Source organism: Bolinopsis microptera, chromosome 7 (genome assembly GCF_026151205.1).
Source record: "Bolinopsis microptera isolate Bmic1 chromosome 7, MBARI_Bmic_1.0, whole genome shotgun sequence".
Taxonomy (NCBI): domain Eukaryota; kingdom Metazoa; phylum Ctenophora; class Tentaculata; order Lobata; family Bolinopsidae; genus Bolinopsis; species Bolinopsis microptera.
The window spans coordinates 2,746,553-2,773,697 of record NC_087078.1 but is presented as its reverse complement, the minus strand read 5'-3'; the positions used below and the strand labels follow the sequence as shown (position 1 = coordinate 2,773,697).

The following is a 27,145-nucleotide window of genomic DNA, read 5'->3' as shown; positions in this document are numbered from 1 at the left end:
ATTTATTTTATACACTCCCTACTCGCGTTCACAGCCCAATTTTCATGATTTTTCGTCCCTATTTTAGCGGGATTTTCGTTGACGAGTTTTATTGTTATCTTACTGTAATATTGAGTGATTTTATGTCGGAAAAAGTCAAGAGGATGGACTTAAAATCGCGTGTTGTCACCCATATTATCATCAATTCAAAAGACTTCAATCAGTTCAACTTCAAATTCGTCAATGGACATTTTATCATCAACGATAAACATTTCTCATCAAGATTTCTCCCTTTGAATGAAGGATTCAGCTGATCAGCCATTTTGACGTAAATGTTGCAATCGGGGAGTCAGTCATACTGCCAATCAACCATCTATTGAATAAGAATTTTCATAATCATGAGGGACGATGAACACTTCAGCCACAAAACCCCGAATGCAACGAACCCTCCATGGATCATCATCGATAAAACGCATTCATTTCCACTAACCTTTTGAATCTGTCATCATCAATCATCATGTGCATTGTGCTCAATAATGGATGGATTTTCCAAGATATCTTCCTCCGCAGTTAGTAAAGAAAAGATGAATAAGCATTTCACCAGCACAGTTTTTGCAAGTTCTGTCAGCAAAATTTTCATTCTGAACCTATCGACCAACAAACAAACCAATCTCAGATTCACATTTTGAATAAAAAATTAATCATTATTTTTAAACGCACGGTTATAATATAGCAACCCACAATTTTGCTTTCTACTTTTTAACTTTTAATAATAGGCTTTCATTATTTTATGTAATAAAAAAATAAAAACTTTTAAAAAAATAAATAATAATAAAATAAAAATAACTTTTTTTTAATTTTTAAATTTCATAAATAATATTTACAGTAGCTATTGAAAACCTGCGACCATTATAGCCGGTTCTACGATTTGCAATTATACAAGGTAGAGAAAAGGATTCCAAACTCTCTTTGTAGAGTTCCAAGCAATGCGAATTGCGCCTATTTCTGTTCTTCTGATAATCCTTCTAACCTCTAACCTTTCCTTGTGAGTAAACCTTCCAAATTACTTTTACAATTAGCTAAGATATCTAATCAATCACTTTAAACTTCGTTAGTTTTTTTACCAATTCTAACTTTTGTGTGAATTTGTATTCCCGCTTTAACGATTGTATAAAATGAATTGTGTTAATTATTATGTATTGAGATTTTCAATTAAACATGGAGATCCATGATATTCCACCCTTGTATAACATGAACGACATCGAGTAAAAATGATATTAGATATTATAAACCTTGGATAAATTGGCCAAATCCTTTCCAATGGAATCCATCTCTATTCTCATATGAGCCACTAGGTGCCTCACCAATGTCTGAAAATATGACCGATTCTGAATGATCTTAAGATCATTATGATCATTCAACATAGCTTAAATGTTTAATATCATAAATCTCAATATTATAATCTCAATATATCCACTGCTGGATAATTTTAAGGGGAAAAAACAGACCAATTTGGTATTTTAAACCGATAGTTGAATCCCTGACACAATATTATGTTTCAGATCAGAAGACCTTTCCCTTCCTAATGAGATCAGATCAATAAAGAAAGCTAAGCGAAGCGCCGGAGACAACGTCTGTCTTCAGGTATGCTTATCTGCACAAGAATGCGGGTAGTAGTCTAAAATTAACTCATGATTTCTAAGGTTGGCTTAATCTAAAGTAGATGTAGACATTATATCATGGAGTAAATAAGTAAGTAAAATGTCCTATTTTATCTTAACTAAATGTCCATTCTTTCCCCAGGAAGTCAAACGATCAGAGGAATATGAAGATATAGAAAAGAGATCCATCAAGACCCTCGTCGTCGAGAGATGTGCGGGAGAGGACGGATCAACCACTCCTTGCCGCCGAATCAAGTGAGTGTAAAAACCCCGTCTTACTAAGCTATAGGTTGCAAAGTAAGTACGTATTTCCTATATTCTGGCAGTCCCTACAAGCAATTGAACTAATAACTTCATAACCGTGATCTGTACATGACTTGAAATGTTTCAGGCGGTCTGAGATCGACGTACCAGTGCTAAAGACACGCGAGGTAGTTGAGATGGTAGCTAACTGCTGCGCCGGCTGGAGTAAGGACAGCAACGGAAAATGTCTTGTCCGTAAGTCCTCTACTGAAACTGTTAAACTTTCATAGAACCCTTCAGTGTAACACACAGTGTAACACACAGTGTAACACACAGTGTAACACACAGTGTAACACACAGTGTAACACACAGTGTAACACACAGTGTAACACACAGTGTAACACACAGTGTAACACACAGTGTAACGCACAGTGTAACACACAGTGTAACGCACAGTGTAACACACAGTGTAACACACAGTGTAACACACAGTGTAACACACAGTATAACACACAGTGTAACACACAGTGTAACACAGTGTGGTTCCTGTTGCTAAAGATAAAATTGGAATAGCCTGTCCTACTTCAAGTTAAACCTGAAAACTCAACAGCTAAGTTTATCAAAAACTCTCAATATTTTCACTGCCGAAAACCCCGTATTTATCTAAACTTTTGTATTTCTCAGCCGTGTGCGACGGTGGCTGTGTCAACGACGGCGAGTGCAAATCTCCCGGAGAGTGCCTCTGCAAGGAGGGATTCGAGGGTGCACGTTGCCAGCGCAAGAAACGTGCCGCTGGTTAGTTTATCATAACTTGTTATCTTATAATTCTAGTTTTACATCGTGTTAAGCTAGTTGGTTGTAGTGTACACATGGAACGCCGTATCCCAAGATACGGTTTTCTATGTGTACATTACGACCAACTATTTTTGATCGTATCCTGGATTATTTTTGGAAGATTGTGGTTTGATAACAGCCATACCGTCATTTTCCAACGACTTAATCTCGGCAAAAGAACATGATCTACAGATAAAATCTTACAATATACATTGTACAGGATACACCATACATTTCAAATTAGATTAGATTTAGTATCATGACTATTTTTAGGTCATTGTCTACATCCCATGTGAAATGTTGTTGTTGACCATTTTTACATAATATCTTTACATAAACTACTGTTGAATTTATCGTGCATAACTGTCGAGTACTCTATAGTCTATGGGAAACTAAAACAAATAAGTGATGTCAATTTAAATTTCTCACTCCTCAGTGCTATATGTTGACCGTGAAATGGAAGAGCTTATCAAGAAAAGAGTTGAGCGCTCCTTGGAGCGCAGCAAGCGTGCTACCTCCGGAGTTGTCGGCAACCCCGTCGAAGTTGGATCACGTATGTAATATTACGAGTAGTTCCTCTTATAGTGGTATATTTGTCTGTTGCACAACTTCTTGTTGAGGCATATGAACAGACGATAATCCTACTTCTATCTTTGAGCATGTAGAATACGAATTGAAAACCTGGGACACGATCCTGTGTACTTTAAATTTCAAAGACGACAAAGTATATCTGATGACATGTTAATATTGATGGTTACTGTTGTTAATATTGTTGTTAGTATTGTTGTTAATACTGACGGGTGCTATCCCAGCGTGTACCAACGGAGAGACAGCCTCGTCAGGATGTACCAGCTGCAGCTGTCAAAATGGAGCCTGGGCCTGTGCTAACATCGACTGTGACGGTAAGTGAACCCTTTAAACGTGAAATAAATGTTTAAAATATATAAATCAGTGCATACCTGTTGTTGATTTTGTCTGTTTTTCCAAATTATATCAGTTTCGTTCAAACTTTAAAGCGTCTATTTCCACCGAGAAACCAAAACCTGAAAAATAAATCTGCTTAATCACGATAAGCAGTTTCATTACCCAAAACAAGCTTTACACTTAACAGGGAACAATTTCTACTAATTAACTTCTTACCATAATGTATCTTTCAGGAGCTTGTTCCGTTCTCGGAGATGGTCACTTTATCACCTTCGATAACAAGGCTTTCCAAGCTAAGGGAACTTGTGACTACGTCATCGCCAAGGATTGCTCTTCCTCGAGGCTCTTCGAGGTACTTAAACAATCCACTTCTTAAACGTTGCATTCTAAAACAGTATTCTATTAAAGTATTAATAGATGTGGCTGTTTTAATATTGGTCACAGATTTACACAATTTTGAAAGAATTGTTGAAATAATGCTAAATTTTCTTTCATTTTCTCAGATCTCCGTAAAGATGGAGAATCTTGGTGGAAGTCAGTCGGCAGTCACTGGTATCGAGATAAAATACTCCGACAACATCGTTTCTCTCAAAACTGGTAAGTAATTCTTGTAAATAAATCACATCGAACACTAAAATCTTCCTGTAACCACCCCATGATAATGTGAATCTCGTTGAAAATCCCTTATTCTCTCAACCATACGATTGCATAAAACTGTAACCATCAGTACCCTGCATTTCCACCAGTATGCCACATTCCCACCATGAATAATGAAATGCTTTATAATACCGGAATACATTTGTCACAATTTAACCTTCACTCTTGGAACAATGTCTTTGCTTCTAACACTAATTGTTCTATACTTCCCAATAACACAGAACGCGCACCTCTCCTCCCTCAAACAATAGCAGTGTGTAACAAACATCATTCCAGGTGGAAATGTATACGCTAACGGAGCACCGACAGCCGTCCCGGCCAGTGTGGGAAGCATATACGTGCTCAAGTCAGGATTCTACATTCTCGTCAGCACTGCAGGTAACTGCATGTTCTAACATGCTCATGATTACAGTGATGACACTTGATCTAGCAAGAGTTATTCTGGTTTTCCAACATTGGATTGTATAGTGAAACTAACGACAATGTAAAATTCTCACCAGTTTTTAACCTCTTTGAAAACCGGCTATTGTATACTCGCAACAACACTCAAGACTCAAGAGGCAAATAAACCAGTGATGGATTAGTTAGTATAATAGAAAATATGATGGTACCTAACTTTTCTCCTCGGTAAGGGTAGAATGCATTTTGAAATAGAAACATAAAAATAACATTTCAGAATTCACACTGCGATTCGATACCGTCGGTACAGTCTACTTGGAGATCTCCAGCGACATGGCTGAACGCGTTTGTGGTGAGTTAATAATTGATAATTAATCGTTGTAAAATTATCAATATTGAGACAGGGTAAAGATAAGGGCTGCACGCTGCAATGCCAGCTAAATGTTTATATGACGCGCGTTTCTGACGCGCGTTTATATGATGCTTACACATTACAAATAGTCCGTAAAGTCGCCGCTGTTGACTGACGTTCAGAAGATGAATCCGAGTTCGTGGAAACATTTGTGTCCGATTTGGAAACATGTTTTTGGCTGTATATGTCCGTAAACAGAGCTGGATTTACCCTGGGATGATACAGTGGCTTGAGTACTAACATTTTAAGCTTCCTGTGAAATATTTCTATGATTCATAGAATGAACGAAATGAACAAAAAATGAACATTATCCTAGAATCGCCTGAAATGAGCTTAAAGCGATTGGGATAGGTTGGTATTGATACCACAAGTGTCCCTGAGAAGTTTGGTGGGTCTAGCATGTCCAGAAAGGGCTCTGTGGCAATGTTTCCATTTTGGTGTCAGAGTAGTTGAGCTCGTGGAAACATTTGTGTCCGATTTGGAAACATGCCCTTGTAGCCGGAATTATGCCTGACCTGACTTGGATTCAATCTGGTATGGTAGAGAGACATGTGTACTAACATTTTTAACCACTCAAAAGTGCGAAATATTGCCCTGGTTCATGGAATGAACGAAATGAACAAAAAATGAACATTATCCTAGAATCGCCTAAAATGAACTATAACCAATTGGGATCGATTGGTATTGATACCACAAGTGTCCCTGAGAAGTTTGGTGGGTCTACCATGTTCAGAAAGGGCTCTGGGGCAATGTTTCCATTTTTGTGTCAGAGTAGTTGAGCTCATGGAAACATTTGTGTCCGATTTGGAAACATGCCCTTGTAGCCGCAATTATGCCTGAACTGACTTGGATTCGATCTGGTGTGGTAGAAGGACATGTGTACTAACATTTCTAACCACTCAAATGTTTCCACGAGCTTAACTACTCTGACACAAAAATGGAAACATTGCCCCAGAGCCCTTTCTGAACATGCTAGACCCACCAAACTTCTCTGGGACACTTGTGGTATCAATACCAATCGATCCCAATCGGTTTCAGCTCATTTTAGGCGATTCTAGGATAATGTTCATTTGTTGTTCATTTCGTTCATTCCATGAACCAGGGCAATATTTCGCACTTCTGAGTGGTTAGAAATGTTAGTACACATGTCCCTCTACCATACCAGATCGATTTCAAGTCAGTCCAGGCATAATTGCGGCTACAAGGGCATGTTTCCAAATCGGACACAATTCTGACACAATTCTGACACATGTTTCCAAAATGTTTCCAAAATCTCGGATTCATGAACTCCTGACGTTTTCGCGGTATTTTGACCCATGAAATTCTGTTGTCCTTACTTCCAAATACGAAAATGTATACTTAACATATTGTGTACATAATGAATATGACTGAAACAACAAAGCAATACATAACTCTCTAGTCTCTAGAGGTCAACAAGGCTTATTGCTTAATCCGGCACTTTGTAGTTTTTTGCCCTAAAATACAGATTGTTTGTAAGGTCGGTCCTAGAACAGATTTTAACGAACAGATTATATCTTACGGCACTTCTGTTGCAAGTGGAACTTTACCCTATTCTGTTTTTGACGTCAGAATATATAGTAATCTCGACTAAATTGAACAGTGTAATTAAGATAAGATTGAGTATGAACAGTTATTTTTTAGAAACAACGCCTATGATCATCATATTATTATATGAACAGCAACGAAATTTCAAAGTTCTTTTGGCAACATATTTGAGCAAAACTGAAGCTTTGCCAGTAATTTTGGTCCGCTATAAAACTTAATCTATGATTTTTGGTTAAATAACGGTTTAAAACTTTGTATTGTTGTAATTTCATGACACACAATGCATTCTGATATTCAATTTTACTGTCACAAATTTTACATGAAGAGGCAACAAACAAACAAACAAATATTTCGCAGTTATCCAAAAATTAACAATTATAGCTCAATAAAGTTCCTGAATCACACTATATTCCAATCTTTTCTACAGCATTTCATAGAAATTGGAATAAGTCGAACAGGGGAAGTGCGAATTAACAGGCATCACGCTATTAGACCCTTATTTAGTCAGACTTCCAAGAGCTAAAGTAGATGGTGTGGCAAATATAACCAAAATAGACAATTCAAGAGGTTTATCGTTATAGTTTATATTTTATAGTATTCTGAACTCTGAACAAAGTGGCCTTTAGTTTGTCATACCTACCAACATTATATTCTAGCTGTTCTTTTCTTTTACATGTTTTACCTCATAAATATTAGATAGCTGATAACTAACTTGCTCGCTTTCAAACACATCCTTTTCAATATTGAAAATGTCTCGTGATCGTACAATCCCATTTTGACGATTTCATTACTAAGAAAGTTAGGTGAAATTATTGTGGATCACACGGTATAACCTCAATGAATTTATAATAAAGATAGTTTGGTGGGTTTTAACCAGTTTTATTGGTTTCAAAATCTAAACTATCTTCTTATTTGAAAGCAGGAGAATTCTTCTCATCTCCAAGAGCATCTTTGTGTGCAGAATGTGTGTGTGTGTTTAATATGGAGTAAGATTACAAATACATCTATCATTACTGATCCAGTGGGTTTTGAATAGAGTCAAATATTATGAGAGTACATACTACATATTCTGTACTGAAAGCTTAAAGCTCAAAGCGGTGAACCGCTATACCGTACTTGCCGAGACTCTATTGATTTGATGAGGTTGAAATCGATCAGACAATAGACTCATGGCAAAGCTTACACACGCTCACACACGCTACATCAAGCTCTTTAGTGTTTAATGCAGTGTAGTAGCATAGTGATCATGTGATTAATAGAATCAGGAATCAGCTTCAAGCTTGTACAGTTTCCATAAATCCGTCATTGGTTTTTAAGGAGCCCGGTACCTACCAAGTACTGAAATTCAAATAAAGGACGATGAAAAGATGAAACCGTAATAATATGCAATGTGAATATTATTAATCAACTATATATAATGCAAGCACAAGATAATAGAAAATAAGTCATAAAATCGAGTGGCCGAGTAGTCTCGACTCACCCATAGCTTCTCCATAAACGTCTATCATGAGCTTTGTACACTAAATCGTTAAAATTACTTAAACTAATAAATCTTTTATTTACAATCTTTTATTTACAATCACAATAATGTGAATATGTTTGATAAACCTCCTGGCAATTAACTGTAAAAATGGTTAACTAATATGCAGGTAAGGTTCTGTAGTTAGTAAGTAAAGCTATCGATACTAAAAAGAAGACGGGTTAACATAACCCGAACAAATAAGATAACAGAACAGATAAGAACGAAACTTGGCGGCAAACCGGATTCGGAAAATAATATGATTTTCATAATCCAACGCGACAATCATTGTGTATAAGTATAAAATATTGCGAGGGGGTTTTTTATGAAGCCGCTAGCTGCGCGGCGTAACCTATTAGAAACAAACTTTTAAATATAAATTGTAAATTATAAATTCATAATTTTTTAGCTTTGAAATTATTTTTGATTGTTAAACATATTATTTTTAAATAAATTTAAAACAGTGAAGAAAAATTACTTGACTTCCATATTGGCTGTATAAGCGCCGCGCGTATGTTTTGTAAATGTTGTTGTTGACATGAGCAAGAGTTTTCGGTCGCTGAATCGAGCGTTTCGATCGCATTTCGATATTTAAAATTTTCACTCCGCAGCCTCTCGGCGATTCATGACTCTATTTGACTCATGGACCATGGTCAATCAACATTACTTGAGTTTGAATTTGCCTTTGAATTAGGTGCCTTGCATTACGGCGGTGATATATGTGGCTTTATCATGTTTACAATCTCACTGCTGTGTCTAACAGCAGGGTAGTGGTGTAGTTTTGTGACACGTGACAGCACTCCGGTTAGATTGCTCGAAACTGCGAGCTGATCGGTTAACCGCTGATACGTATTAAGAGAGGCTTTAACCACTTTCTCGTTAATACCAATAACTACAATCCTGGTGAAATGAACTAAACGGTGCAATCATTTGTCTTTTACAGTGTAATTGTTTCAGGTCTCTGTGGTGACTTTGACGGAGACGGAACTAACGACATGCTCAGTAAACTCGGAGCACAGCTCAATGATGGCGACGCATTCGCCAAGTCTTGGCAGACAGATGTAAGTTTAATTTCGCTGATGCTGATTTATCCTGTTTTTGGATCAAGTTTGATGGTCAGAGAAACAAATAACAGTAACTCCTGAACCTTAATTTCATGATCTCTTAATTCTGATTAACTCTAACCCTCTTTATAAATCCTCATCTCAGCATTAGCCCCATCCTTAGTCTGTGCCTGACATGTCACTTTTCAGCCTTAATAAATATTTTATGCTGAAAAATTGTCAAATTTAAAAGTTAGTGTTCGATTTTTTGTTTATTATCTGACAGAGAATTTCTTACAGGCTACCTGTGACTCTGAAGCTTACTCAGCAGTAACTTGCAGTGGAGATAGAGAGAAACAAGCTCAGAATGATTGCGAACTTATCAAGGTTTCCTGACTAACCTTTAATCGTTTATTACCAAACGCTTGCTAAGTTAACATCGTATAAATCGTAAAATATTGTAACTAAAAGTATGTGACTTGAAGTTCAGTTAAATAGTTCATAAAATGTTTGTTGGCTCCATCATTGCATAATTGTTAATGATTTCTAATTTCAGCAATACTCTGACCAATGTGAAGATAACCACGGTTACTACGACATGTGTATTGCTGATGTTTGCTCTTGTTCTGAAGACAACCTTAGTCGATGCACATGCTCATCACTCTCAGCTTACTTCATGAACTGCAAAGAGGAGTACGCTTTGGACCTTGACTGGAAGCCTAGCTCCATCTGTACTGACTATCGTAAGTGACTTATACTATTGCAATAACTGAATAACTTGGACCATATTAATTTATGACTATAATCCAATAATGTTCTTGGCTTCAGTTTACTGTACCCATTAAGAATCATTTGAATGTGTACGATCAGACACAACTTGTATAATTAACACTGTTGTTAATTTCAGCTGAAACTTGTCCCATTGGTATGGAGTACAACTCCTGTGGTACAGCTTGCGTGTCCACTTGCAGCAACTACTTCACCACTAAAGCCTGTACTCTTCCCTGTGTTGAGGGCTGCTTCTGTCCTTCTGACAAGGTTAACTTAACATTCACTCGAATGTTTCAAGTTGCAGTAAATTATTACTGTCCAGTGTTCAAGTATTACTGTCAATGTATGTTTAAAGGAATATCCGGATCGGAATATTATTTATTAGTAGCATTGTTCAAGTAATGATTCTTGGGCAAACGGGAACACTACACATTTCCCCCCAGGACCAATGATGTTTAAGTTATACATATTACATATTTACATAGATTTAAGGCTTAAATTTCGAGTTTAAATGCAATTAAATGTTTAAAGTAACATATTTTGTAGGTACTTGTTTAAAGTAACATATTTTGTAGGTACTTGATGTTTAAAGTAACATATTTTGTAGGTACTTGACGCTGATGGTCAGTGTGTGGAGAAGGATCAGTGTTCTTGTGTGTATAACGACAACATCTACGCTCCTGGAGAGGGCCGATCAACTGAGTGCCAGAAATGGTAAGTTGTTTTAGAAAACAAAAGAATTTAAGAGTCGTCACTGCCTTATGTACTGAGTTTGGGGAATTGCTTGATATTATTTGTGTTCGCAGTGTATTGCATTATTCAAAATGTATGTGATAAACAACCTGCCCTCTACCTGATAAAATTTTCATATAATATGTATTTTGTTGTAGTCTGTAAAACGTAAAGGGCAATACTCGATTTTAAGACTTGACATTGTAAACCAGACCATCTACAACAATGTGCTATTGGCTAATCAGATAACACATACTCGCTTACAACTACACGTACAATAGTTTATTAATGGAATTTGAAAATGGCGGGAGGTGTCCTTTATTGACGTTTAACTGTTTTTTTACTCGAATGTCGAATGGTGCTGTGATTGTTCTACTACTACTAAGTTGTTAGATATACCATATTTGATAGCTCGTGTTCAGCAGAACTGAAAACTGTTTATTATTTTTAGATAATAACGTTGAGTGTTTCAACTTCTCCACTTTATTTCAGTACTTGTGAATGGGGTGTATGGAAGTGCCAGTCCAAGCCATGTGGTGGAGTCTGCTCCGTCGGAGGTCAGGGTTTCTGGAAATCATTTGACGAGAAGGATTTCAACTTCCTCGGGAGCTGCACATACCTTATGACACAGAACTGTGTTGATGGTCCCCTCGCTAAATCTACTGGAAGTCTCTTCAAGATTTTCTCAAGAAGGTTAGTCAGAATGCGAAGAGAATGTTTGGAGCACTTTTATATTCCATATTCATGATAATGACCCTCTGCACTCGCTCACTCCTGCCTTGTGTGCAATTCTCCAAGAGCTGCAGTCGCGAACGCCAATCGTCATAAACATGCATACGCGCACTTTATGTGCGCGTCTTGAACCTGGAACCATGTGTTCGACATAACGATCATCCTGGATTCTGGCGGCAAATTTTGTGTTTTAAATTTTTCTACAGTGCACACAATACAATTGATTGCTCCGCATTCATTAACCCTTGATTCATTCAGGAATCTAGCCACTTGTGGTGACGACGAAGGCTGCGAGGCCCGTGAAGTTGAGATAAACTTCATGACAACGAAAATAACAATTGATAACTCCAATGCCATCCGAGTTAACCAGAACGGATTGTTCGAAGGTAAGATCGAGAATGCTTTTATAACTTAAGTTTCCAGAAGTTCAATAAGTGATCATTTCAAGTTTATATTTGATCTGTAGATACTCCATCACTTTACAAAACTCTAAAACTATTCCAAATCTTCAGAATTCATCAAGCTTCCCTGGACCACATTCGACTTCCAAGTGCGAAGGGTTTCAAGTTCCAACGTTCAGTTGACGATCAAACACGAATCTGCTCTCGGGCTTAAGGTTTGTACATGATTTATTCGTGACTTATCACACAAATCGATTAATCGTTTTTGCCGAAATTTTACGAAGCGTGAATACAATAATCGATCACAAGCGTTAGTTAATTTACTTATTATGAATAAAATGAAATGAAATGAGGTATTTATATCCCGCTCATATGATTAACCAACAACACAAGGAAGGTGGTTAACCATGTCAGAGCGGCTGACTGTGAGTGATGTGAGCAAATGTGTAAAAGTGAACTAAAGTATAACTCATCTTAAGGCAAAGACAAAATTAAAACATCTTTTATTGTAAACCACACTAAACTAAATAGAGGCAGAAACCATACAATACATGTAGGTATAATAAAGGTAAGTACAGTGACATAATCAATCAAGAAAGAAACAGATCCTAGAAAGTGAGAGATCAAGACATAAAATGGAGTGCGGTAAAAAATAAAAGCCAATGTGTCTTTAAATAATTAAATAATAATTAACCATCACTGCCCTCCAGGTGGACTGGTCAAAGAGTGAGATCCGCGTCTACGCTCCTCAGCAGCTCGCTGACAACCTGTGTGGTCTGTGTGGTGACTTTGACGGACGACCCAACAACGACTTCGCTCCTTCAACAAGTATTCTCTCCACTACAGAGGGAACATTCATCAACAGGTAATATTTCAATAATTTGAAACTTCGTGAGGGAATTCGGTCAGTTTATGATCTGATCCCTGTTTGTTCGGTGGTTGGAATTGTTCAGTTCTTGATTCAACTGAAATAGTGCTTGCTTTTGTAATTAGGTTACCAGTTTTCACATGACGTACTAAAACCATCGACTGTTTTCCTAACAGTTTTACAATTTTCCAGTTGGAGACAAGAACCTGAATGTGAGACTATTGAGATCCCCGTAAAATCGTACTCAGTTTCACAGATAAGCCAGGCTGAGGGAGCGTGTGCTTACATTATGCAAGACGAGTCCTTCAAACTGTGCCATACCACAGTTGTACCATCACGTTACTACGAAGTAAGCAATAAACAATTAATTGTTTAATTAATGGACTTTAAACTGTGTACTTTCACTGATGTGGTGCGAGATTTAACAAAATATAATACAGATAAATATATGGCAACCATGCTATTCCGTAAAATAATACGAGAAGAATCAAAAAGGTTTAATTTTTGTAACCAACGATTTTTCCTCCAGAACTGTAAGACAGCGATGTTGAAATGTCTTGGAGACAAGGAGGATTGTCAGTGTGAAGCCCTTGATATGTACGACACAGCTTGCTTCCAAAACGGAGTTTATCTGAGCTGGAGGGATAATGCTAACATCTGCCGTGAGTGCTTTTATGTTATACATGGGGATGTATGTGTGTTATCATTAAATTGTTATTTTAACAAAAACAACCGTGAAATTACTCCACTCCACTACTATTTTTTTGCATACACAACATTCTGGTTATCAACAAACTTCTCAATATCTCAACCTGATGAGATAAGCATCAGTATTAACAGCTAAATATAACGTCCCCCCTGTCTACAGAGCCTGAGTGTGATGCCGGAGAGGAGTACCAAGCTTGTGCCACATCCTGTGTCAGGACCTGTGAGGATAAGAGCAACCAGGACAAGATCGTCTGTGATTACAAATGTGTTCGGTTAGTGAAATTTCGCGTTTACTGACTGTTGTTTTAAGTAAAATCACGATTTACTGACTGTTGTTTTTTGAAGTCTCTAGAATTCACTGTTGGCTATCTGACGACTATACAAAGAACACGGATAACATGTAGGTTTGCGTTAAATATAAAACAAAATATTATGACGTTTACTTGTTCAGGGGATGTAACTGCCCATCTGGATCCCTCTACAACTCGACTGTTGATGGAGTCTGTATTCCTGAGGACTCGTGTCCTTGTGTCTACAACGACCAGAAATACGTAAGTTTTTTGGCTGCCAGGACCATTTGGAACCCGTCAATGAAACATTTAACTACCAATAAATACGAATTATGCACAGCTAGGAACTTCCAGAGAAGTAGAAACCATTGGAACATGGTCGATAGATGGATTGAAAAGTGTCATATATGATCAATTTATTTACTGCCCAATTTGTCTGCCGATGAAATTATATTTGGGGTAAGACGTCTTATACTGCAGTTAAACTGTGACCAGCAATTGACAAATAAGAAGGTAGTATTAACGAATGAAACAATGTTTAAGCTTTGAGAAATTTATCTGAAAAGTCGAATACAACACCGAAAACATTATCAAGTCAGTTAGCATTTCTTGATAATGTTTTTGGTGTTGTATCTGACTGAGGGTACGGTCTATTATGGAAGTTGTTTTTAAAATTTTCAACCGCTGGTATTTCAGGAATTTATTATATCATTGCTTGTCCATTAGCTGAGCACGTTAGGAGCTAGTGTGCCCCAAGTGTGCCTAGCTAGATTTCCAAATTGCCCAAATATATCAAGACTGCTTTCTCTGAAGTCTCCTCTGATCTGTTATTATGTAACTAGAATAGGTAGAAACAATAGCGGTTGCCGATAGAATTATATGTATTGTTCAATCATTGTTCACATAGTATCGATTCAGCTTCTCGAACAAAGAGGGACAACAAAGCCATTACATTTTGAATATATGCATCACTGACGTAACCAAACGAGGTTCATAGTTTCTAATTATGTCACTGGTCGGGTGATCTGATCTCTGTGGTAGCCAGATAAGAGGGGTTCTCAATGGTCAGCCACTGGAATTTCATCTCCACTCGGCTCAGCCATCTTTATGCCATCAGATAACAACTCCCTGAGAACTTAATTATTTCACTTAAAACTCATTACCCAGTAATTATATCAATTAACCAGTAATTATATCAATTAACTAACCGTTCAATTATCCAGGAACCGGGTGAGGTATTGGAAGGTGAATGCACAAGATGTGTGTGTACCGACGGAAGCATGGAATGCACCAAGGATCTAGACTGCCTCAGGGAGCTAACCGGAGCTGCTGTTTGCACCCACAATGGTATCGACTACACAGACGGACAGTCTTGGAAGAGGGTGAGTGACTGGAGACTTAATTATACCTTCACAATTAATAGACAGTTGACAATATTTGTTTACTTGAACATGATTAACTGTCAACGAGGTGGATTGATTAAACGTCGTTTACTCTTTATCCAATATTGATTGCAATGATCAGGAAATAATGTGCTCCACTCCAGGAATGCAACACGTGCACGTGTAACGGAGGAGTTATAGAATGTACGGACGATACCTGCCCCGGAGAGTGCCACGCTTCCGGAGATCCCCATTACAAGACCTTTGACGGACAAATGTTCGAGTTCCAGGGATCTTGTGGTTATGTGCTCTCACAGACTGTCAGACCTGTTGATGGACTTTCTTACAAGGTTACTATTTTATCAGATCCCTGTTATTGATGTTCAGTTTTTAATGGTTTATAGATTGTAGCAAATAATCTCTCACCATTAATTTCAAGATTTTTGCGATTGACTGAACACCTAACACTTCACCACTCAGATTGTAACAGAGAACCAGCAGTGTGGATCTCACCCAGTAACATGTACAAAGAGTGTCATCGTCAGTGTAACCAACCGAGAAAACACCATCACTTACACCATGCTGAAGGATCGGGAGATTACCCGAACTTTCAATGATGGACCTGCCAAAGCCATGAGCATTCCTTTCGATGATAAGGAAATGTGTGAGTCACGAGTTTGAAGTTTCATTTTTTATTTTGACTCAGAAACTACTGTTTATCGACGCTTTTCATACTTTTGCTTAAAGCTGAAACATTCAATAGAACATTAATTGCACCCTTGGTTAAATTAAAACCGTAAGCCTTGATTTATAAATTATTACTGAAGATAATAAACTACCCTTTCACCAGCTGTGGTTATCGATAAGGTCGGCTTCTTCCTCATGGTCGGATGGGACCAGGGAGACAAATCACTCCGAGTCTTGTGGAACGGAGGAACCCAGGTGTACGTGAGAGCAAGTTCTGGTTGGGCTGGTCAGCTCCAGGGTCTCTGTGGTGACTACAACCAGAACCCCAAGGATGATTACAAGTTACAGGTTAGAAGATTCTTCTGGAATCTGGGTACTTTCATTCGACTAATTATTGATTTTCTCTGGGTTTTTGTCTACACAAACGAATTATAGGCGGGTTTAGAATACGTTTGAGAATTGTTATATTTTAGAATTAATTGTTATTGATTGTTATTTAATTTCAATAAGTTAACCTTATCATTTTTGCAGAGCGGACTTACAGAACTAACTGCGTATCCGTTTGCCAACTCCTGGAAAACTTCGGAGGTGTGTGCTGATGCTGAAAAGAGCGAACAAACACCATGCGAGAAGAACCCACTCCGGAGATCCTTTGCAGAGACCATGTGTGGGTACGTACTCACACTGATTTTATTATTCATTTGTTTTCAATTTGTTGGCTTATCTTTTTGAATGGAAAGTATTCAATTCTGCTTGTCATAATAATTGTGTCTGTATTTTTACTTAATGTTAATATCAACTTAATCAACACCAAAAAAAGCATCCTATAGCGTAAAGCCATCGTTTCACAAAAGTATCTTAACTGTCCCAATTAATGTTTTCCTATACCAATTTGAAATATTTTCAAACGCAATCTTCAATCTAACCGTATCTAATCAGGCTGATAAACGACCAGATATTCGAAGCCTGCCATCCTATCGTGAACCCTGGTCCATACTACGAGAACTGTCTGTTTGACGCTTGCGGTTGTGATCTCGGTGGTGACTGCATGTGTTACTGTGAAGCTATCGAAACTTACGTAAGACAGTGTACTTCTCGGGGTATTACTATCAACTGGAGAGTAAAGACTGATGAGTGCCGTGAGTTTTCTGTTATTTTGGGGAAATCATTTTATGAACTGATCGTGACAATGAGATTTAATAATTTCATGGAAGTTTCTTATCATCAACCAATACATAATATTCAATTGTTATTATTCTTCAGAGGTCATGTGCGAATGGCCAAAGCAGTACGTAGAGTGTGGACCAGCCTGTCACGACATTTGTGGAGTGAAGACATGCAAGACGTTCACAACCAACGAGTGCTTTGAACAGTGCGCGTGTCCTGCGGGCCTTGTTGAGAACGAATCTGGACAGTGTGTCGAAATGGATTGTAAGCACTCACGAATAGTTAATGTTATAATCGCATGCAATTTAATCATCTTTAAATAAAAAATTTATAACGCCTGAATTGAATTTATACCGGTAACACTTCTTCTTAACCCCAACCTGGGCAATAGTCTGACATGAACTCTAATTAAACAGGTAGCTCGCATACTTCCACAACCAGCTCAACTTCTCCCTCATCCTCCTCCTTCACAACATCCTTTACCACGTCTTCAAGTAAGTGCTATTCCTTAAATAGATCAAGTACATTATTACAATCATTGATAAAATAAAAATCGGTCACATTTGCTTTCTAAGTTCCCCCTTACTAAAAAGTAACAATATCATTTTTCCAGCTATATCCAGCTCAACATCAACTACGACAACTCCAACAACGGTATCTTCCACAACAACACCCACATCAACATCATCTACATCATCTCCAAGTACAACTCCAACAGAATCATCAACTTCTCAAACATCAACCACTTCAACAACATCAACCAGTTCTACTTCAACTACATCAATGTCATCAACAACGACAAGAACACCAACACCTTCAATTTCAACAAGCACTACATCATCTTCCAGTACAACAACACCATCAAGCTCATCAAGCACAACCTCATCTTCAACAACTACTCCATCAAGCTCATCAAGCACAACTTCATCTTCAACAACGACCCCATCAAGCTCCTCCAGCACAACAACACCATCAAGCTCATCAAGCACAACCTCATCTTCAACAACAACTCCATCAAGCTCATCAAGCACAACTTCATCTTCAACAACGACCCCATCAAGCTCATCAAGCACAACCTCATCATCAACAACAACTCCATCAAGCTCATCAAGCACAACTTCATCTTCAACAACGACCCCATCAAGCTCCTCCAGCACAACAACACCATCAAGCTCATCAAGAGAAACTTCATCCTCAACAACAACTCCATCAAGCTCATCAAGCACAACCTCATCTTCAACAACTACTCCATCAAGCTCATCAAGCACAACAACACCATCAAGCTCATCAATAGAAACTTCATCCTCAACAACAACTCCATCAAGCTCATCAAGCACAACATCATCTTCAACAACTACTCCATCAAGCTCATCAAGCACAACTTCATCTTCAACAACGACCCCATCAAGCTCCTCCAGCACAACAACACCATCAAGCTCATCAAGAGAAACTTCATCCTCAACAACAACTCCATCAAGCTCATCAAGCACAACATCATCTTCAACAACTACTCCATCAAGCTCATCAAGCACAACTTCATCTTCAACAACGACCCCATCAAGCTCATCAAGCACAACCTCATCATCAACAACAACTCCATCAAGCTCATCAAGCACAACTTCATCTTCAACAACGACCCCATCAAGCTCCTCCAGCACAACAACACCATCAAGCTCATCAAGAGAAACTTCATCCTCAACAACAACTCCATCAAGCTCATCAAGCACAACCTCATCATCAACAACTACTCCATCAAGCTCATCAAGCACAACAACACCATCAAGCTCATCAAGAGAAACTTCATCCTCAACAACAACTCCATCAAGCTCATCAAGCACAACATCATCTTCAACAACTACTCCATCAAGCTCATCAAGCACAACTTCATCTTCAACAACGACCCCATCAAGCTCCTCCAGCACAACAACACCATCAAGCTCATCAAGAGAAACTTCATCCTCAACAACAACTCCATCAAGCTCATCAAGCACAACCTCATCATCAACAACAACTCCATCAAGCTCATCGAGCACAACCTCATCTTCAAAAACGACACCATCAAGCTCTTCGAGTACAACAACCCCATCAAGCTCATCAAGCACAACTTCCTCCTCAACAACAACACCATCAAGCTCTTCGAGTACAACAACTCCATCAAGCTCTTCAAGCACAACATCATCCTCAACAACTACTCCATCAAGCTCATCAAGCACAACTTCATCTTCGACAACAACTCCATCAAGCTCTTCAAGCACAACCTCATCTTCAACAACAACTCCATCTAGTTCATCAAGCACAACAACAACTTCAAGTTCGTCTAGTACTACATCGTCTTCAACTACTACTCCATCCAGCTCATCAAGCACAACCTCATCTTCAACAACAACTCCATCTAGTTCATCATCTACAACAACACCATCAAGTTCTTCTTCAACTTCAAGCTCTTCAATAACATCTACCCCAAATGAAACACCAACACCCACATCAACATCATCTACATCATCTCCAAGTACAACTCCAACAGAATCAACAACTTCTCAAACATCAACCACTTCAACAACATCAACAAGTTCTACTTCAACAACATCACAGTCTTCGACATCCACAAGAACACCAACTCCTTCAATCTCAACATCGTCAACAAGTACTCCTTCAAGCTCTTCGAGTACAACTTCATCTTCAACAACAACACCATCAAGTTCTTCGAGTACAACAACTCCATCAAGCTCTTCAAGCACAACATCATCATCAACAACAACTCCATCAAGCTCTTCAAGCACAACATCATCTTCTACAACAACTCCATCAAGTTCGTCAAGCACAACTTCATCTTCAACAACAACACCATCCAGCTCATCTAGCACAACAACACCATCAAGCTCGTCAAGCACAACTTCATCTTCAACAACAACACCATCAAGCTCATCAAGCACAACAACTCCATCAAGCTCATCAAGTACAACTTCATCTTCTACAACTACACCATCAAGCTCTTCGAGTACAACAACCCCATCAAGCTCATCAAGCACAACAACTCCATCAAGCTCATCAAGTACCACAAGCTCCTCTACAACAACACCATCCAGCTCCTCAAGTACAACTTCATCTTCAACCACTACTCCATCAAGTTCATCTAGCACAACCTCACCTAGTACAACTCCAACAGAGTCGACTACCTCTCAAACATCAACTACATCATCAACATCAACAAGTTCTACTTCAACTACATCACAGTCTTCAACAACCTCAAGAACACCAACACCCTCAGTCTCAACATCATCAACAACAACACCATCAAGCTCTTCAAGCACAACATCATCATCAACAACAACTCCATCAAGTTCTTCAAGCACAACATCATCTTCAACAACAACACCATCAAGCTCTTCTAGCACAACAACACCATCAAGCTCATCAAGCACAACTTCATCTTCTACAACTACTCCATCAAGCTCATCAAGTACAACAACTCCATCAAGTTCGTCAAGCACAACTTCATCGTCAACAACTACTCCATCAAGCTCATCAAGCACAACTTCATCTTCAACAACAACACCATCAAGTTCATCTAGCACAACCTCACCTAGTACAACTCCAACAGAGTCGACTACCTCTCAAACATCAACTACATCATCAACATCAACAAGTTCTACTTCAACTACATCACAGTCTTCAACAACCTCAAGAACACCAACACCCTCAGTCTCAACATCATCAACAACAACACCATCAAGCTCTTCAAGCACAACATCATCATCAACAACAACTCCATCAAGTTCTTCAAGCACAACATCATCTTCAACAACAACACCATCAAGCTCTTCTAGCACAACAACACCATCAAGCTCATCAAGCACAACTTCATCTTCTACAACTACTCCATCAAGCTCATCAAGTACAACAACTCCATCAAGTTCGTCAAGCACAACTTCATCGTCAACAACTACTCCATCAAGCTCATCAAGCACAACTTCATCTTCAACAACAACACCATCAAGCTCTTCAAGTACAACTACCCCATCGAGCTCATCAAGCACAACATCATCTTCAACAACAACTCCATCGAGCTCATCAAGTACAACTTCATCTTCTACAACTACACCATCAAGCTCTTCGAGTACAACAACCCCATCAAGCTCATCAAGCACAACAACTCCATCAAGCTCATCAAGTACAACTTCATCTTCAACCACTACTCCATCAAGCTCATCAAGCACAACAACCCCATCAAGCTCATCAAGCACGACCTCACCTAGTACAACTCCAACAGAATCGACTACCTCTCAAACTTCAACCACATCATCAACATCATCAAGTTCTACTTCAACTACATCACAGTCTTCAACAACCTCAAGAACACCAACACCTTCAGTCTCAACGTCATCAACAACAACACCATCAAGTTCTTCAAGCACAACATCATCTTCAACAACAACACCATCAAGCTCTTCTAGCACAACAACACCATCAAGCTCATCAAGCACAACTTCATCTTCTACAACTACTCCATCAAGCTCATCAAGTACAACAACTCCATCAAGTTCGTCAAGCACAACTTCATCGTCAACAACTACTCCATCAAGCTCATCAAGCACAACTTCATCTTCAACAACAACCCCATCAAGCTCTTCGAGTACAACTACCCCATCGAGCTCATCAAGCACAACATCATCTTCAACAACAACACCATCAAGCTCATCGAGTACAACAACTCCATCAAGCTCTTCAAGCACTACATCTTCGTCAACAACAACACCATCAAGTTCTTCTTCAACTTCAAGTTCTTCAATAACATCTACTCCAAATGAAACACCAACACCCACATCAACATCATCTACATCATCTCCAAGCACAACTCCGACAGAGTCGACCACTTCTCAAACTTCAACCACATCAACAACATCAACAAGTTCTACTTCAACTACATCACAGTCCTCAACAACCTCAAGAACACCAACACCTTCAGTGTCAACATCTTCAACAACTACACCATCAAGTTCGTCTTCAACAACAAGCTCTTCCACAACAACTCCATCAAGTTCATCAAGCACAACATCATCATCAACAACCACACCATCAAGCTCCTCCAGTACAACAACACCATCAAGCTCGTCAAGCACAACATCATCATCAACAACAACACCATCAAGCTCGTCAAGCACAACATCATCATCAACAACCACACCATCAAGTTCCTCAAGCACAACCTCATCTTCTACAACCACTCCATCAAGTTCTTCTAGCACAACTACACCATCAAGCTCCTCCAGTACAACAACTCCATCAAGCTCCTCAAGCACTACTTCATCATCAACAACAACTCCATCAAGTTCGTCAAGCACAACTTCATCTTCTACAACGACACCATCAAGCTCTTCGAGTACAACAACCCCATCAAGCTCTTCCAGCACAACTTCATCTTCAACAACGACACCATCAAGTTCATCAAGCACAACATCATCATCAACAACAACACCATCAAGCTCCTCCAGTACAACAACACCATCAAGCTCATCAAGCACAACAACACCATCAAGCTCATCAAGCACAACATCATCATCAACAACCACACCATCAAGCTCATCAAGCACAACTTCATCTTCAACAACAACACCATCAAGTTCATCAAGTACCACAAGCTCTTCTACAACTACTCCATCAAGCTCATCAAGCACAACTTCATCTTCTACAACAACGCCATCAAGCTCATCGAGCACAACAACTCCATCAAGCTCCAGTTCTTCTAGTAGTTCTTCTCCAATCCCTCGGTGTGATGCTCCGCAAGGTAAGATTTTATTATTTTGCTTACTTTTTATTTTATTTTTTTTATGATTTTAACGTTTTATGATGAACCAAACCATATATCAATATGCTTTAATAGACCCGAATCGTGAACCTATCCATAATCATTTATTCCAAAGGTGGTGTCAGAGAGGAGATCAGAGGAACTCTCGTGGAGTCTAAGACGATCGTTTTCACCGAAGGAGACGATGACGGAGATGTCAATCCAGATGAGTTGGTGGTCGGCAAAAAGCACAATACTGGACTGAAGATGTCTATCATCAAGTTCGATCTGTCAGAGCTTATTAAAAATCAACAAGAAGAGGTACCATTTCTGATTTTGTTTGATTATTTCTTCGTTTTTACTCCGTGTTTAAATATTTCATATCTGTTTATTTCTGTACTGGGCACTGTACTTTACAGCAACTAATCGTTTTATCAACTGTCAACTCTAGTTTGCCTCGAAGTAACCCCAATTACATCTCAAAGTAACACCCTCATCAGAACATTTGGATCTACGAGTCAAACATTTTCGTGACCGTGAAGGACGGATCTGAAGGCAAGACCTGGAAGTCCCAGATCACGAAGCTTCATCCTGTGGCTGTACCGTGGGATGAGATCTCCACTAATGTGGGCCAGCTCACTTCCGAACAAAACATCGATGTTAGTATATTGAGTAAAATATTTAATTAACTAGAATTATGCAGTCCATGCTGTGTAGTTGAATTTCACATATTATTGATATTATATGAGATTTTGGTTAATTGAACTGATTTGATGTTGTATTATTAGCAGTTAATCTTGTATACTTCAGGAAAGCACTGGAGAGTTCAACGAGCTCACCAAGGAGATCAACAGGAACAAGAAGATAAGGACAGACTTCACAGAAACCATCCAAAAGTGGATCAGTCCCTTCAATAAGAACAAGAATCAGGTGAGTCATTATTAGCTATTAAAGGTTGGTCCAACGTAGCATTGTCAGATTACCAATTTCACTCCTGTTACCAATTTAACTCTTATTTCACTTGTTACCCATTACCCCTGTTACCCATTATGACGAATTTGCTAGATCTGATCGTCTCTGTTTAGGATTACTACGGCGTGGCCCTTGTCAGTCACTACACTGACGGCTCTGACGAGCGGGAGGACGCCAAGGATGTCCGTTATTACAGCTTCACCAACGATACTGAGGTCGAGGAAGATTTCCTACCTTGGATCGATGTTTGTTACAAAAAGGTGGAGATCAAGGAGTGTAACGATGATTACGGAAAGGTATGTAGAGAATCTATGAACTGTTCAGTTACATTTCGATCTTGATTAATTTATTGCTTTATTTTCACCACTTTATGTGTAAGCCATGTTTAAAACCATGTTTTCACTCAGGTTGTCACCAATGTAGTCTCCAGCGTCGTACTGGTGAAGGACGGTGACGAAACTCTAACCCAGACCAACGAAACTCTAACCCACGGAAAGGACAACGATGGCAAAAAGTACAGAACTGTACTCAAATTCGACTTGGAGCAATTTTCTGAGAGTAAGTGTTTTCTGCGGCTCGTAAGGTTGAATAGGGCGAAGTTTACAACCCAAACTGTCTATAAGCTAGATTTATACTACACTATAGTGTGTGCTGGGAATTTTAGTCCTTGCTACTTGATCTAAATGTTTGATGGTTTTAATCGCTAAATTATCTCAAAAGACACGTTCATCACATATTGTTGTCTTTTAGAGTTCAAGACTTACCAGATCGATGAGTCGTTTGTACATTTGAACTACTTGGGACCATCTAACGAGGATTCTCCTACCCAAAGAACTGTCAGCGTTTACAAGGTAATCAGGGCGACTGTCAAACTTAGTGCTTTCTATTTCAGTCGAAATTAGGATCCAATCTTCGTCAGTGTTCCTAGAAAATAATCAACCTGAGAAATTACAGTGATATTAATCCAACCTTTTTTTAGATAACATCACCATGGACTGAAGATGATGTGACTTGGGAGAACCTCGAGTTCGACGAAGATAAGCCTTACGGTTCTCTAATAATCGAGAAGAGCCGACTCGGAGGAACTGAAGTGACCGTAAGTTACTCAGTTTAACACAGTTACTAAGTAACTTCTAGTAACTAAGTTACTCATTTCAAACACATGTAGTGAATTTCATATTACATGGCAATCCATGTAACTAAATATTGGAACCAATCAAGTTTCTAACTATTTTCCCTTAGTTTTGAATACCGAATATATTGAATCCCTGTTTTAAAAACTAAATGCCCAAACCTGACTAATATCACCTCCAGATTCCAATCCACGAATTGGCGCGTGACTGGATCGAGGAAGGTGGTGTTGACAACTACGGTATTGTGCTTATAGACGATGCTGAGGATGACCAAGGATCCACTCCGCAATACGCTCATGACGATACTGAACCATACCATTACGCCCCTGAGATGTCAATCTGTCAAAAGACAATCGTTTGTAAGTTACACTTCAGTCAAACTATAAACCAATTTTTAGCACCTGATTAGAATATTCTGCGGAACCTCAATTGATTTGATGAAATAGAGTTCAGCTGGATTATTTGATAATCTCCCCCTACTTTTCAGCGACCACTCCTACCCAGATTATCACTACAACAATGCCAGTAACCGATCGTATCGCTACACAAACCACTCCAGTAAGTACTCTTCTGTTATACCCCTCCCCCCCCCCCCCCCCCCCCCCACATTTCTGTTATACCTCTTGTTTTTATTGTGACTGTCACTAATTAATTAAAATAGTGGGAAAAAACATGCCTTGCTAAGATTCTCTAACGCCCTAAAACTTGCAGATGGTTGTGTACGAGCCCGCCTGTGAATCTAAGGTCAAAGAGCCTATTGAAAAGATGAAGGTTTGGGTTGTTAACGATACTGTGGTGGTCGACCCTGACGATTACGATCCCGAAGATCGTACTCTGTGTGTATCGGTAAGTTCTAGTTTTTTTCAGCCAGAGTTGGTGCCTATTTTAGCTATTTTGATCAGGAATCTTCATAATATGATTCATGCAATAAAACTTATTCGGACTCATTATCAGGAATGATAATAACTTAATTATAACTCAATTCATTTTCAGACAAACGAAATCGCAATCAAGTTCTGTTGGGACATAAAGGGAAAATGCAAGAAGATGCAGAGGAGAGATATCTTCGGAAAGGTAAAATTAATTTAAGTCAATTTTAGGTTTTGCTATTAGCAAAATTAACTAATATCCTTATTCATCATCATCATATTAATTAGCAACATCTGATTCGTAAATGTTTTCTGCACATATAATTGTATATATTATATATTATTGCAAAACAGAATACTAACATTTCCTCCACCTCAGATCGAGACAGAATGCAAATGTTGTCTGCCAAAACTGAAGACGGTAGAAACCGAAACATTCGACTGCTTCGTGGATAACAAGAACCCCATAAAACGAACGATACCAATCGAGAAGATACAATCTTGCAACTGCATGATGTGTGCACGTGATGCTGAAACTGGGGATTCTACCGGCATGGAAAAAGTCGAAGAGAACCTGATTATTGATCAAGATGGGCGAGCTGCTACAATGCTGTTACTGTAATTCTGTAAACATTTTAGAATGGATTGTCAAGAGAGAAACTTTAAGTCTATTTTTATTTCGATTTTGAAAATTGTTCCTTGATTATGCGTATTTTGGTCCACAATGTTTTGTTTCCGTGACAAATGGCTAAACAGTGACTTGTTGAAAATATATGTGGGCCAAGAAGTAAAGTTGTCCTTGTCAATTCTAAACATAGATCTAAAATAACCTTTGTAAAGATGCGTTTTATTTTGATTTTATGACGACAAGAAATAAAATAAATCAGACCCCACATCTGACATCAAATTTCTTTATTACTTAATCACGAAGGGAGAGGAAGAGTTTAATTAGAAGTAGTGACAGCGGACAAAGTGATCAATCACCTTGCTGCATAAAAAGATGGCGTCATTTTTATTTGGATTAAGGCTAGAATGAATATCGGATAGTCTGAATTTGATCAATGCTTTGAAATGGTCACTCTTGAATCAGCCCACTTTTGAATCAGCCACCAGATCAGAAAACCTGGTTGCGTTGTCAAGGTATCCACGAAATGCCCCAAATATGGTAAACAACGTGCTGCGCGCGACAGGATTGCGCTCTGTAGATCACTACTTTCTCGTTTGGCGATGGCTGCTGAAGTCGTAGCTACCATTTCCATTACATGCACGCCTCATAGTGAGGCGCATTTTCTGACTTGACATTCCGGAGAACGGAGGTCCCCAAAAAACTTTGTTAATTCAAGACGGAAAAAGGTAAGATGAGATGAATTTTTCAACTTCCTGGTAACATATGTGAATGGTCGTTATGTGT

At 38.7% G+C, this 27,145-nt stretch overlaps 1 protein-coding gene across 1 annotated transcript; it reads left to right on the top strand.

Annotated features, from left to right (window-relative positions):
• The first annotated feature begins 863 nt into the window (after positions 1–863).
• On the top strand, positions 864–26,573 carry LOC134817724 (mucin-2-like). The gene is made up of 45 exons (XM_063826967.1): positions 864–1,024; positions 1,542–1,623; positions 1,783–1,895; positions 2,032–2,138; positions 2,568–2,678; positions 3,154–3,270; positions 3,530–3,619; positions 3,875–3,993; positions 4,145–4,238; positions 4,575–4,676; positions 4,975–5,049; positions 9,152–9,255; positions 9,538–9,624; positions 9,794–9,980; positions 10,145–10,275; positions 10,616–10,722; positions 11,233–11,433; positions 11,731–11,858; positions 11,985–12,088; positions 12,584–12,738; positions 12,934–13,090; positions 13,271–13,403; positions 13,610–13,721; positions 13,901–14,000; positions 14,963–15,121; positions 15,286–15,471; positions 15,602–15,785; positions 15,972–16,156; positions 16,340–16,479; positions 16,748–16,947; positions 17,072–17,239; positions 17,392–17,469; positions 17,589–22,760; positions 22,897–23,081; positions 23,261–23,419; positions 23,571–23,690; positions 23,846–24,028; positions 24,140–24,290; positions 24,483–24,583; positions 24,712–24,828; positions 25,047–25,224; positions 25,353–25,423; positions 25,577–25,711; positions 25,859–25,939; positions 26,114–26,573. The coding sequence occupies exons 1-45, from the start codon at positions 966–968 to the stop codon at positions 26,354–26,356; spliced, it is 10,971 nt and encodes a 3,656-aa protein (XP_063683037.1). The 5' UTR covers positions 864–965; the 3' UTR covers positions 26,357–26,573.
• The last annotated feature ends 572 nt before the right edge of the window (positions 26,574–27,145 follow it).